The 13,928-nt window shown below is 31.1% G+C and overlaps 1 protein-coding gene across 2 annotated transcripts in view; it reads left to right on the forward strand.

Annotated features, from left to right (window-relative positions):
• The window catches only part of eag (potassium voltage-gated channel protein ether a go-go), a 57,859-nt gene that overhangs the window by 32,280 nt on the left and 11,651 nt on the right, over nucleotides 1-13,928 (forward strand). For both annotated transcript variants that reach the window (XM_018521720.1, XM_018521721.1), the window contains exons 2-9: nucleotides 271-371; nucleotides 4,713-4,845; nucleotides 10,081-10,349; nucleotides 11,295-11,594; nucleotides 11,828-12,081; nucleotides 12,672-12,937; nucleotides 13,152-13,437; nucleotides 13,565-13,928. In XM_018521720.1, coding sequence (XP_018377222.1) covers nucleotides 271-371; nucleotides 4,713-4,845; nucleotides 10,081-10,349; nucleotides 11,295-11,594; nucleotides 11,828-12,081; nucleotides 12,672-12,937; nucleotides 13,152-13,437; nucleotides 13,565-13,928 — 1,973 coding nt within the window. The remainder of the gene's footprint in view (nucleotides 1-270; nucleotides 372-4,712; nucleotides 4,846-10,080; nucleotides 10,350-11,294; nucleotides 11,595-11,827; nucleotides 12,082-12,671; nucleotides 12,938-13,151; nucleotides 13,438-13,564) is intronic.

Consider the following 13,928-nt stretch of genomic DNA (forward strand, 5'->3'; position numbering starts at 1 on the left):
TTTTTATGAACTTAAATTAGTTCACTTTTGATAATTGATGAAGAGTTATCTTTAACTCATTCATGGCAATAATTCGAAAATCACGTCTTTTGACGTAAGACAGTGATATGTATAAGTGTTAAACGGTACGAGAAAATCGTGAACAAAAGATACTGACTCAAAATCTGACTCGAAGAGGAAAAGCAAGATGAGGAGAAATGTATGTTTTCGTGTCACGTTTTATTATACTGCAGAAGGATAATACTCTTTATTCTTTCTTTCTGTTCACAGCTGACAGCAGTTTTCTACTAGCAAACGCCCAGATCGTCGACTTCCCGATCGTCTATTGCAACGAAAGCTTCGTCAAAATCTCCGGCTACAATCGTGCAGAGGTACGAGTACGTTATTTGATATTATATACGATATTTAATTTGTGTTTTCTTCACTCTTTTTATCTTCGCCAATATTATTGCGTTAGTATTTTCGTATAATTGTATTTACATGACACAGGAAAATGAATAACTTTACTCGTAAAATTTAAACATTGCGATAATGTTAATTAATTAATTAGTTAATTACATATTGTGTCAAGCGTCACAAAATTTAATTTGTCAGATATTCATTTAATTTATTCGACACAATAGACCGCCAATTATCTGGACATGGATTATCCAAATATTGATTTTCTGTAATAATTTCAATATTTAAATATGAATATTATACAGGATGATAGTTAAATACTCTAAAAGATTTTAAGGGTTAGCTCTCATACTCTAAATCAAGATGAAAACTTTATATAATCATATGTTATATAAAGTTTTCATCTTGATTTATTATAAGGAATTACGTACCTTTCAAAATCTTTCAGAATAGCCAAAGGGTTATCAGCAGGTTATCAGCGTATCATGATCTTTTTTTAATTAATTTTTTATTAATTTTTAATCTTTCAGAGTTACTAACCTGTATAATATATAATAATTTACATATTGCAGTTATATATTAAAAATTATTTTATTTATATCGATTTGTTTTAATACACATTTTTAGGAATCTTTATTTAAAAAGCTGATCAATAACAAGTATATTACTGTTCCTCAGTAATACACTTGTTGATTAATTTGGCTATATTTGGAAATGAATTATTACTAATATAATTTGTGCTTGATATGTGTGCTTTATGCATGTTACATTTCTTTTCTTAAATTATGCAATTGGAATCAACAGTCATTGACGTTGTTACGCGTTTGTATCGAATCTTCTATAAAAGCTGTTTATTTTGGTAAAGATCCAATAAATATTATATACACAACATTATCGAATATTCCGGAATATTTCGATATTTACCTGGCAATACAGTATACTATGAGCAATGATTTATTTATTCTTTGTCATTTTTCACTCTTTAAAGAACGAGATTAGTGCAAGTGGCGAGCGGATAACGGGATTTAGCGATTAGCGGGTTCATTCATCGACATTAATTTATTACAGTCATGCATAAGGATAAGGGATTAGAAGGTTATGTGCGAGGCAAGAAGTCGACTCTGATATCGAACTTTTTAGCTAAAGATTAATTAATTGCTAATTTAACTTAATTGATCATTCACTTAACGATCTTCTCTCTGAATTTAATAATTTGTTGTTTATACATTGTTTGAATATTTACCATTATTGTTGCAGAAAATCTCAAAATTTACACGAATTAAAATAATAATTAATACGTTGTATGAATGATTAAAACAACTAGAATTTTGCTGTAAACATCGAGTATTTGACGGAGAGGGAGAAAATATCATTATTCATTCTTATATCCTAATTTTTCCTTATTTACTGATTATCTCCTTTATATTACATCCACATTTAAATGCATGACTATTATATTTGCTGTAACTTTAAAGGATTTACTTGAATATATATATATATATATATTTAACAAAGATCCAAAACAAAACAAATTTTCTATGAAACATAGTTATAAAATAATTATATGCAGAGGATAAACATCAAGATATGCAAAAAAAAAAGATCTTGTTAAATAGAACTCGTAAACTAATAGTAGAAAAACACCCAAAAATAGCTTTTCACACTTACATTGAACATCTTGAATTATTTGATTCGAATGTGACTGGGCTAACTGCGCTCTGGGGTCTCAACCAAAGTGACGACGTAGTAGCACAAGCTGTAACCACTTCGTTTCTGTAAGACTCCTAGTGTTCCAATCCTATTGTTTGAGAAGATACATGGATTTGGGGTTTGCAAACTCCATTACTGGAAACCGGATTGAGGATGCTTTCGTGGGAGGTTTACAGGATGGAGACCGAAAATGATGGCGAAGAGTACATTTCGCGTATTCTTGGTCTCGGTCGAGTATCTTGCATAACAAATATACATTATATTATTATTTTACATGAAAAATAAAAACAGGCGCTTGAATGCACAAATAATTGTTGGGCGAATTGGATAGTTTTAAAGCTCCTTTTGTATAGTTAATCAATCAGTTCTTTTTAAAAAGTAATAATTTTGCTTGGCAACTTGAATAAAAATCCGTTGCATTAGTGACCCTTTTACTTGTTAGTTATCTCAATTCTGCTTACGTAGCCAAGCAATATTATTAAAGAAAATTACGTTTTTAGTCTTATTATCTTCAGTTGTCTCCAAGCATAATCGGATTAATATATAACCGTACAATCGTAGAATTAACTTCTTCGTTTAGAAAATCTCCAAATGATATTCTTTAAAATCATGCCCCTATATTTACTCAACAATATTATGTATATCAATTAACAATATTACGTCTGTGCTTTTCTCTTTTTATCGTTCATCCACAAAAGTATATCTTTTTTTATTATAGATGTGAAAAGCATGAAAAAGTACAGCTAACACAATGGACTGTTACTGCCTACAAGAAATATGTGCTATTTCGTGTCATTTTATCGCACATCTGCATGCTACGAATGTTGAAACGGTAGATACGAGCAAAACAGAGATGGCTGGAGCAAAATATATTTCAATATAGCATTTAAAAGAAATCTCTTTAATGTCAGTTTATTGATAAAGTTAAAGGCGCGGAAATAAATTGCAAAAGTTCCATATTTTTGTCCATTAAAAGTTTTTGCCGCTTTACGAATTAAGCGGATATTGTTTCTTTGAATGTCATTCTTTTTACACAACTTTATAAAATTGCGTGCTCAATTAAAAAATCGTGCCGAATAAAAAAATTGCGCCCATTTAAAAACACGACGAGCACGGATTTGATTGGGATCAAGTTATTTCATTCCTGTTGCGTCTGCAAACCACAAGATTTAAAGGTCAGCACTACGGGATTAATAAATCTGTTTCGAGGTCGAAAAATACGATATCACCTATGCTCGATAACCTGCACGAACTGCACAAACCGTTTCTCGCTTTCGTCGACATTTGATAACATATCGGATCAACCTTTATCGACAATATTGATCCATGAGATCGCTATTTAAAGAAACGCTTTATTCACAATGCCTTCTGTTTACAACGTTTAATGTGCGAATCGATAGTACTGCATTATACATTACATTAATTTTCATATTATATGTACACAAGTTTGAATACAATGATATTGTTGATTGGGAAAATAATTATTTATATGAAAATAATTTATCCATTAAATTTCCAGTTACAATCGTATCTCATAATTGCACTTTTGACTGCCTATTTTTTTTTTACAAATATTGTAAATAAATTATCTTTAAACGCATGATAATATGAACAAAATTCGAATAACAGATACTCTATTGTTACAAACTTAAAAATTTCGTATTATTAAGTATCTATAATAAATAATTTAAAAAATAGCAAATACGAGTCACACGCGATTGTTGACATACATAATGTATAAAATAATTTTATTTCTGCTCCCTAATAATCGCATGCGACTCGTATTTGCTGTTCTTTTAATTATTTGACATTATCGCGAGTTTGAGTTTGTATTAGTGAATTATAACTCAGGATACACTCTTTATTAATATAACAAAATAAGTGCAGAATGTATATTAATAACAAACAAATCGTTATAATGAATCTTTTATCCATAATCATGTCTCATTTATTATTTGCCCTACGTATTTTATATTTATATTAATAACATGTGTTATACACGCATATACATATGAGGTAAATGTGTCAATTAGTAGATAATTAAAGACACGACCTAATTATTAGTTGAAATAACAAAAATTTAAATACTAAGCTTTTAATGATATGTACGATTCTACTGTAATGAAAATAAAGAATAAGATTAAAAGAAACATAAGTCAAATAAAAGGAGAGTACAGAAGCGTAAGCAAACGTTCTAAGGAGTGTAAATTGGAACAATAGAACGTAAACGAAGCGTTAAAATGCTTCGTAAACGCTTTACGCTTCTTTTATGTTCCATTGTTCCAATCTACGCTCTTTATAGAACGTTCGCTTACATTTGCTTCTATCACTCTCTTTTATATTCGACTTGTGCTCCTTTCTGTCTTGTGCTTTGTTTTCGCTAGAATAAATAAAATCATTGTTTATGGAAATTTAATAAGATAAATTAGAATTATACATATCATTAAAAGCTTAATATTTAAAATTTTTATCATTTTGTCTAATAATCGGGTCATGTTACATGTTCACTATCTAGTACATTTACCTTATTGTACCTACATACAATCTCCAAATGAAAAAATAAACTGTGATGAATATTTCATACGTCCTCTTTATATTTCCAGGTTATGCAAAAGTCATGTCGTTGTGGATTCATGTATGGGGAGCTAACGGACAAGGAAACGATTGCCAGAATCGAGGAATGCCTTGAGGGTCAGATTCACGATCAATTCGAGATCTTGCTGTACAAGAAGACCAGTGAGTTATTACTTTTATAAATCTCCGCATGAAAGCTTAAATGTGGTGTTCATGTCTTTTTACGAGTATCGATGGTTTTCAATGTAGCGTCCTTGGTTAGTATTTAATATACAGAAAGGAAGAATGATTGAAATGAATGTTCGGAGAATTATACAGATCTAAAATTTTGCATTTTTTAATCTAACGCATAAATTTATGTTTATTCGTTGGTTTATTTCGCGTGATAAAGCCAGTAAATATTTAGGTAAGAAGAATATTTAGATAAAAAAACAAAATTATAATTTTTATGAACGACCTTATTATAGCGATTTAAAAAGATGAAATTATTTGCTTTCTGTTTATCTAAACTCGACGAATTGTTCTAGTATTACAAGAAGATGCAATTTTGGATTTAGACGAAATTTACATGATGTAATGAAAATCTGTCAGTGGCGAGTACGTTTTTCTTTATGCGTTTATCACGCAGGATAATTGGATAGCTGTGCAAAAAGGTAGTTGGAAAGGGAGAAAAAACTACTCGCGGAATCTCGACCAGGGGAGTTATTGCGCGAAATTTGCATGCGCGTGTTTATCGGGCCAACATCTAGTTTCCTATTGCGCCACCATGCACTTTATGCATTGTGCACGGTGCGGAAACGTTAGAGGTACCCGGCAATCAACCGAGTCTATGTATTTAATGGAAAACAAAACGCCGCCGCTTAACGTAAGGGAACCGACGTTTTGCCAGCGTAACAGCGCCGTTACGTTAATTGGGATATGTACACCGCTGGAAAAACGTGCAATTTATAACTTTTTCATGTAGCAATAAGCTGTAAAAAAATAGTTGCGTTATTTTTTCTTCAAGTATAATAAAATATTTTAATTTCTTTTTTAAGTTATAAACAGATACGAAAATTGAATTAATAATTGCTATTCTATAAACATTTGACATTTATTTCACTGTTATTAAAGTGAACTAGATGGAATATAATAGTATTTATCGAAAGTTAAATTATGAAAATTTAATTTTGTTTCTCATCCTCTTCCCCATCATTATATGTATATTTTGCACAATTAAAATTGTAAATATAATGAGAATATATTACACTGAAAAATAATTTCTTAAAATAACAACTTTACTTATTAAGTGTGTGTAAATTTTTAAAGCACGTTGTAGAAGCATATATATGTTATAGTTACAATGTTTGCAACAATTGCTGACAGCAAAACTGTCGATTCCCGTTTTGCTAAAACGCCTCGAGGCACGAAATGTATCAATGTGCATGCACAATATTTGGTGGAATATCGAAGCGTAACTATAATATCTGCATACATCATCGATAAGTTTCGCGTTTTGCTGGTCGTTCTGCTATCATGTCGCATCATCTGGCTCTAATATTCGCGTGTTATCTCTTATTGCGGAAATGAATATTTAGTTATTTTCTCTATAAAAGGAAACACCCTCCCTTAATGCACATACTAAGCATAATAACGCAAGATCATTCTGTTTAAAGGTAGCCCAAGAGGTATGTCTAGCACAGATTCGCAAAAGCGTGCTCGCAAATGCCAGTAAGTCACCCACGAATCTAAAATCTATGCAAAGGATACCATATATACGACAGATATACTTATCACATCAATAATAAACTTAAAAATTAGCGTTAAAATTTAAATTAATTAAATTTAATTCTAAATCTCTCTAATTCCAGTAATTTCTTAAAAAGACCACAAATTAAACTAGGTACTATTAACTATTATGTTAAATTCTGTTCATTAGAGGATGAAAAAAATAAAATATTTGAAATTTGTTAAAATTATTATTAGTTTTTACAATTATCTTAAATTTTTCGGAAATTTTCTCTTTAAAATTAGAATATCCATTTTATGGAAAAGAGCTACATTTCCTTCTTAATCGGAGCTAGAGCAGAAAGATTACCTTGCAATAGCGCCATTTGCCGATAGTTCAAAAAATAGATCACGGACATTATTTTTGTGCTGCTCGTTTGGCGAATCTAAGTACCTTTTTGTCGGAAAACCACAGTCGACAGTCCTTATCGTCGGAAGAGAGACCGGAGATAAATGCAATGACGCTCATTTTTCTCTTCGAGTAGAGGGAGAAAGAAAGTCACTCTTTGAAGATTATCAAAAATTTACGAGGTTGATTAACTCGTAGGAATAAGTGCTAAAGATTGTAAAAGACAAATTAATTATGTGTCATATTACAGGAAACAAAGATTCTTTCTTACAGAAAATTTATTATTACTTACATTTCATACAGTCTCTTCCTAATAGCACACAGTATATATGTAGTTACATATAATACATTACCGTTTATAAGTACAGGAATGTTTGTGATTTTCTCGCATCTCACGTAAAGTTAAATATTTCAATGAAAAAAGTCATAGAGAATTTTTTTTTAATGTATTTTAAAAAGGAAGAATAGAGCTTTAAATCTAAATTTTAATTTTACTTCTACGATATTTTATATTTCTAAAATTTTTTTTTAATAAAAAATGTAGAAATTGAATTTTTACACGAAAAATTCGGTATTATTGCGAAAAATTGTCGTAAATTTTTACATTGTAAAAGCATTTTAAAATCTATATTAAGATATTTATTTGTTAAAGTTTATCCGATGACGTTTCATCAAGTTGCAGTACTTCAAAGTAAAACAAAAATATTTAAAAAATATCAATTTTTAATTTTATATAATTTAAGAACAAAACATTCTAGGCATAAAGCTAAAACATAGAGATTTAAAGTTCCGTCTTTCCTCTTTAAAACATTTTTTTAAAGCTTTTCCACGATTTTTTTCACCGAGATACTTAACTTTTCGTGAGATGCGAGAAAATCACAAGCGTTTCCGAACTTATAAATGATAGCGTGTGTATACTGTCATAAAAATCTTGATTTCAATTTCTATGATTTTTATCAACATTTCAAAATTGATACAACAATACTTTTTACAGCATACAATATAATATGCATTTACTTGTATATTTTTTATTCACTTGAATTGTTATTAATGTCTATATCTGCATATTAATGAAAATTTTTTATTTAAAGGTCAAATTTGATTTATTATCGTATTTTATTATTGATGCATCATAGAATTAACAACAAAATCTTATGTATAACTTTTTTATCAGTTTTTCCTAGATTGTGCAAATTGAAAGTATATAATATGATCGTAGAAATTCAACCCAATTCAATTATTACACCCATTACTTAGTACTCATTAATAAAACCGAAACATTAGCTAAGTAAGAGAAACGCCAAGTACGATCAAAGTAGTTGGATGTTGGAATAATATTGCTACACTTATTACATTTATTTCAGATATATAACCGTGCGCCGATTACTTTCGGCACACAACACAATCGACTGAAATAAAACTAATCTCACAAATTTATTGTCGATTTGATGCTACTCTCTAACATCTTAAAGCTTTTAACACCTTAAACTTTTTTACAAATCGAAACATTTTCGGTCAATTCTACCGATTGTCTCTTTCTTATTAACAAATTTTATTTCATATATCCTGATATTTCACATAAATTCTACGATGCTATTTTCATTTGTTTTCAGTGCATAACACGCTCTGTAACAGCATAACGCATGTTGCCATATAATTATGCCATTTATATTCAAGCGTATAATTGCCATCCGCGTTTAATATTGAATAATCAAGATAATTTTGATATTTTGCGATAAATATGTTATCTTATATATTTTATAGAAGTTATAATTCTTAACAGAATATTTTTAATTAGCATTTAATAAATTTTTATTAAATGATATAACAATTGCTAGATTTATCATTGAAAATTATTTCAATGCTGAGTTTTCTTTGTCATAATTATCTCGATTATTAAATCCCTCCCGTTTAATTTCAAATTGGTTAAAACCGTAGTTATACTTTCTCATAGTGATGACTTACACTTTTTATTATTCCTTGGAACATGGTTGTCGGTATTTCCGTTGTCGATGTACGTGTCGATATATATAACTTTCCATATGCCGCTGTCGCTCGACAGGCTTACAAGGTTGCTTAATTAAGCCAGTTGTCGGTAAATATCCACATAGGAGTAGATACAAAATATTATCGGACATTTATATATTACTTGTATTCCCTCGGACCCAAAATTTCATCCATGTTTGAATTCCTGTATTTTTTCATTAATCCGCGATAAAAGAATAACAAATTCTAACGAAGTATTGTTAAAATGGAATATTTTTTTAAGACTACGTAAAAATATATTTCATCAAAGAATAATATAAAGATATTAAAGATATCCAAAGTGCCAGAAAATTATTTTTATATTTACGAGCATTTGGATTTTTCGACATTGCAAATGTATTTTAATACATGCCACAACGATATATTTTGGTTAATTGGATATATACTTCTCTTTATTATTCAACACATATATTACTCTTTTCTTCTCCTTTGCTCTACTTAATTTATTCATTACTGTCATTTATTTGCATGCACGCATGCTTTACATTACGAAATATCATAAGCGAGTCCCTAATTAGATTCCATTGGCCTGAACTCGCATCCAGCTTCGATCCTGCATGTCGAATATTTGACATTGTGGACAAGTGTGACTAGTATTACAATAATTTAATGCATAGTACGATTTATTACTTGGATTGACGAAGAGACATCACTATATTATAAGGATTAAGCATTAACTTAGAAATGTAATATTAGAAAATATATTAAGTCTAATATTGATTTAACTAAAGCCACGTAATAACTTATGGACGAATGTTTTAAACTTTTACATCTTATCTATGATATTTGAGAATTTTCTCGCATCGAAGAAAATTTTTCGTATTTTCTTGCAATAAAATATCTCATTTTAGCACTTCTTTAAAATATCTTCGACATTTTTCTTGTTACATTAATCGTATGTTGATTGTATTATCAATTCTTATTTTTAAAAACTTGTCTAATTTATGAAACAATAGTACGATTAGTTCTTATATTTCATTTTTTCTTCTTTCGCACTTTTATTACTGTATATAGCAGACCATTTTATTGGAGTATATCTTTGGACACACGTAGCGTAGATTCTTCTAGATTCCGGCAGCTGAATTGACGACCAGCTGACTCGCTGATTCAATATAGTCTCTGCTAGAGAAATAAAATTCGTAATCTTCTTGCAACTGATAGTGCTTGAAAGAATAAATTAAATATTAGACTTTCTTATTTATTATATCAGTGTTATCCTTTTTTACGATCCATAGAGACACCATTATGGCTGCTGTTGCAAATAGCACCCATCAAAAACGAACGAGACCTTGTGGTCTTGTTCCTGCTGACTTTTCGAGACATTACCGCTTTGAAACAACCCATCGAGACGGACGACAGCAAAGGCGGCCTTTCCAAGTTCGCCAAGCTCGCCAGATCAGTCACCAGGTCGAGATCGGTTCTAGTTTCTCAGTTCAGCTCCCATCTGCCAGCTTTGAAAGATACAGCTGTACCGACTACCACCAAACAATCGCATCTGGGTCATGTAAGTCGTTGAGATGATGCTTCATAGTTTTATCAAAATTAAAAATCTTTGTCTTTTTATATTTATGTATCTTTTATATTCTAATTTTCCTACACGGAGAGAAGGAGTTTTTTCTTTCTTAGAGTTTACCCTGAAAATATGGTAGTTTTGGGACAACATTGTATTTCGAAGAATTTTATGTAAATTTCTTTCATTCATTAATAAAATTACAGTAAAATACAAAATAAATTTGATTAATTTTACTAAGTGCATGGTAAAAATCTTTAAAATATTGTATTGTACTACATTACCATATTTTAAGGGTAAATTTTAAAAGATAATTCTTTCCGTGTAATCTTTAAAATGTTTTCTTTAAAATATCTTTAAAATATATATCTCGATATCCCTTTTTTTACCGTGGCTGAAAATATATAGATATTATTATCATTTCAAAACAGTCAATATGATGAATTATGGTAGTAGTCAACCTATGCGAAATTCCATTTATAAATCGATGAAATAAAAACGTACTTTCAATACGTCGACTTCGTCAGAAAATGGAAAACTGAGACCACATCTGCATGAATTTTTCTTTAAAATCAACCTAGAAAGCTTATACATTTGAAAGCTTTGAAGTGTGAAAAGCTAATGGAGTCAGACTCGATGTAAGAAAGAGATATCAGATAAAAGAGATATATGATGGATAAGAAATCGATATTTAAACGATAAAAATAATTCGTTCTCTTTGATAATAGTTTATTTTAACATATATCTATCAGTATAAACACAATTTATGAAGAAATATCTTTAAGTAACGAATTATATAAATATTTGTATAAATGTATGATATGTTATAAATGTATAAATTTAGCACATATGTAAACAAATTATTTTTATGATAATTATTTTTCACACATAAAGAATTTGCCTCTTGATATATATTTCGACATTATGATCTTCTTTTAGATGATGTCCCTAAGCGGCGATGTTATGCCACAATACAGACAAGAAGCACCGAAAACTCCGCCACACATTTTATTACATTATTGTGCATTTAAGGCAATTTGGGACTGGATTATTTTGTGTTTGACTTTTTACACAGCCATCATGGTGCCGTATAACGTCGCGTTTAAAAATAAGACTAGCGAAGATGTCTCCCTATTAGTTGTAGACAGTATCGTTGATGTGATATTCTTCATTGACATTGTGCTAAATTTTCACACAACATTTGTTGGCGCTGGTGGAGAAGTCGTATCCGATCCGAAGGTAACTTTAGCTTTATCAAAATTTTTTCGTAAGCTATTTAATTATCTATTAAAAATAAATGTTTATATTTTATATTTGTATTTAGAATTGTTACAAATCCTATAAATAACTTGCAGTTTTGTAACATAATTCGTTCATGTTAGTGTAATGAATAGTAATTTACTTTCATACTAATAATAAGAATAAGTGCGTAATAGCTATTTTTTCATAACGTAATACTTTGATATTTTCAGGTAATCAGGATGAATTATCTGAAATCTTGGTTCATCATAGATCTACTAAGCTGTCTACCGTACGATGTATTTAACGCCTTCGACCATGATGAGGATGGAATAGGTAGCCTGTTTTCGGCTCTGAAAGTAGTACGGTTGCTGCGACTCGGTAGAGTTGTACGCAAGTTAGATCGTTATCTGGAGTACGGTGCCGCGATGCTCATTCTTCTACTCTGTTTCTACATGTTGGTTGCTCACTGGCTGGCCTGTATCTGGTACGTCATATTAAGGTGATTTTACCCTGCGTACACACACGTATTCAAGGTAACACACACCTCTCTAACTGAGATACGTACGTCGCGTAATACAACATTACATACTCATACAGAAACGAGGATCACCGGTGATATTCGTTATGTCTAAACATGCTTTCACTTTTTACGTACTATATATATCTCTGTTGCTTCATTATATCTTAAAAATTGAGCGTTAACTATATTATATTATTTTACTAACCATCATTCTACCTATAAAAAAAAAGAAGAAATTTGATTGAGTATAAAACGTCAGTCGCTCTCTATACATTTATTTTATTTAATTTTATTAAAAATAATTTTTTGTAAAAGAGGATGAATGCACAAGAACAATACAAAGCAACGGTATCCAGTACATTAATAAAATTCAAGTTAAAATTCATCCAGAATGTGGAAGCATTTAAATGTATAAACAAGAACGTTAAATTTAACTCCGCGCGATCGTAAAAGAAATAGCATGGTATCTCGCATCCAAATGTGATCTTTTTTGATATCGTATAAATTTCCGGTCCGATGAATCTGATATAGTAAAAAATTTCCTCGCATTAAAGGTATTCAATAGGGAGATCGGATGCTGACAATGGGGTGCAATACTCGTGGTTGTGGAAATTGGCTAACGTTACCCAGTCACCATATAGCTACTTGTGGACCAATGCCAGCACCGCACCCGAACTAGTAGCTGGCCCGTCACGCCGTACGATGTATGTCACTGCTCTTTACTTCACAATGACTTGTATGACCTCTGTGGGCTTTGGAAACGTTGCAGCCGAAACCGACAATGAGAAGATTTTCACCATCTGTATGATGATCATAGCTGGTACGGATACCACTATAATCCTGAATCTAATTGTAAATGTCCGTAAATCAGCTACAAAAGGAATATCTCGATCATCCGACAAGTTAAATAAAAAAAAAAAATACTTGCGAATATTTCAACAAAGTTGGATGAAAAAAATACTTGCGAATATTTTGCGTAAAATAAAAATTTAAAGAATTTTTTCTTTTTCCCTTTCTCTCCTTCCCTCAACCAGCCTTATTGTATGCCACGATCTTCGGTCATGTCACCACTATCATCCAACAAATGACGTCCGCTACCGCCAAGTATCACGATATGTTGAACAACGTGAGAGAATTTATGAAGCTACATGAAGTACCAAAAGCTCTTAGTGAACGCGTCATGGATTACGTCGTTAGCACGTGGGCGATGACCAAAGGCTTGGATACGGATAAAGTTCTCAACTACTGCCCTAAAGACATGAAGGCCGACATTTGCGTGCATCTTAATCGGAAGGTCTTCAACGAACATCCCGCCTTCAGGTAAATTCTACAATCATATATATACAAGATTTTAATTTAAAAATTAACTAACATTAAATTATAAATGTAATATTTAATTATTGTCAACTATAATAATTTTAATTCGCTATGCTCGTTTATTATTTAGATTAGCGTCTGATGGATGTCTGCGTGCCTTGGCGATGCACTTCACGATGTCACACAGCGCACCCGGCGATCTGCTCTATCATACAGGAGAATCCATCGATTCTCTGTGCTTCATCGTGACTGGTAGCCTCGAAGTCATACAGGATGACGAAGTAGTGGCAATACTGGGGAAAGGCGACGTTTTCGGCGACAGCTTTTGGACGAATCCAACGATCGGCCAGAGTGCAGCGAATGTTAGGGCGCTTACTTATTGCGATTTGCATACAATCAAACGAGATCGGCTCTTGGAGGTGTTGGACTTTTATCAAGCTTTCGCAAACTCCTTCGCCAGGAACCTGATTCTAACTTACAACTTGAGTCATCGG

This window comes from Trachymyrmex cornetzi, unplaced genomic scaffold (genome assembly GCF_001594075.2).
Source record: "Trachymyrmex cornetzi isolate Tcor2-1 unplaced genomic scaffold, Tcor1.1 scaffold99, whole genome shotgun sequence".
Classification (NCBI taxonomy): Eukaryota; Metazoa; Arthropoda; class Insecta; order Hymenoptera; family Formicidae; genus Trachymyrmex; species Trachymyrmex cornetzi.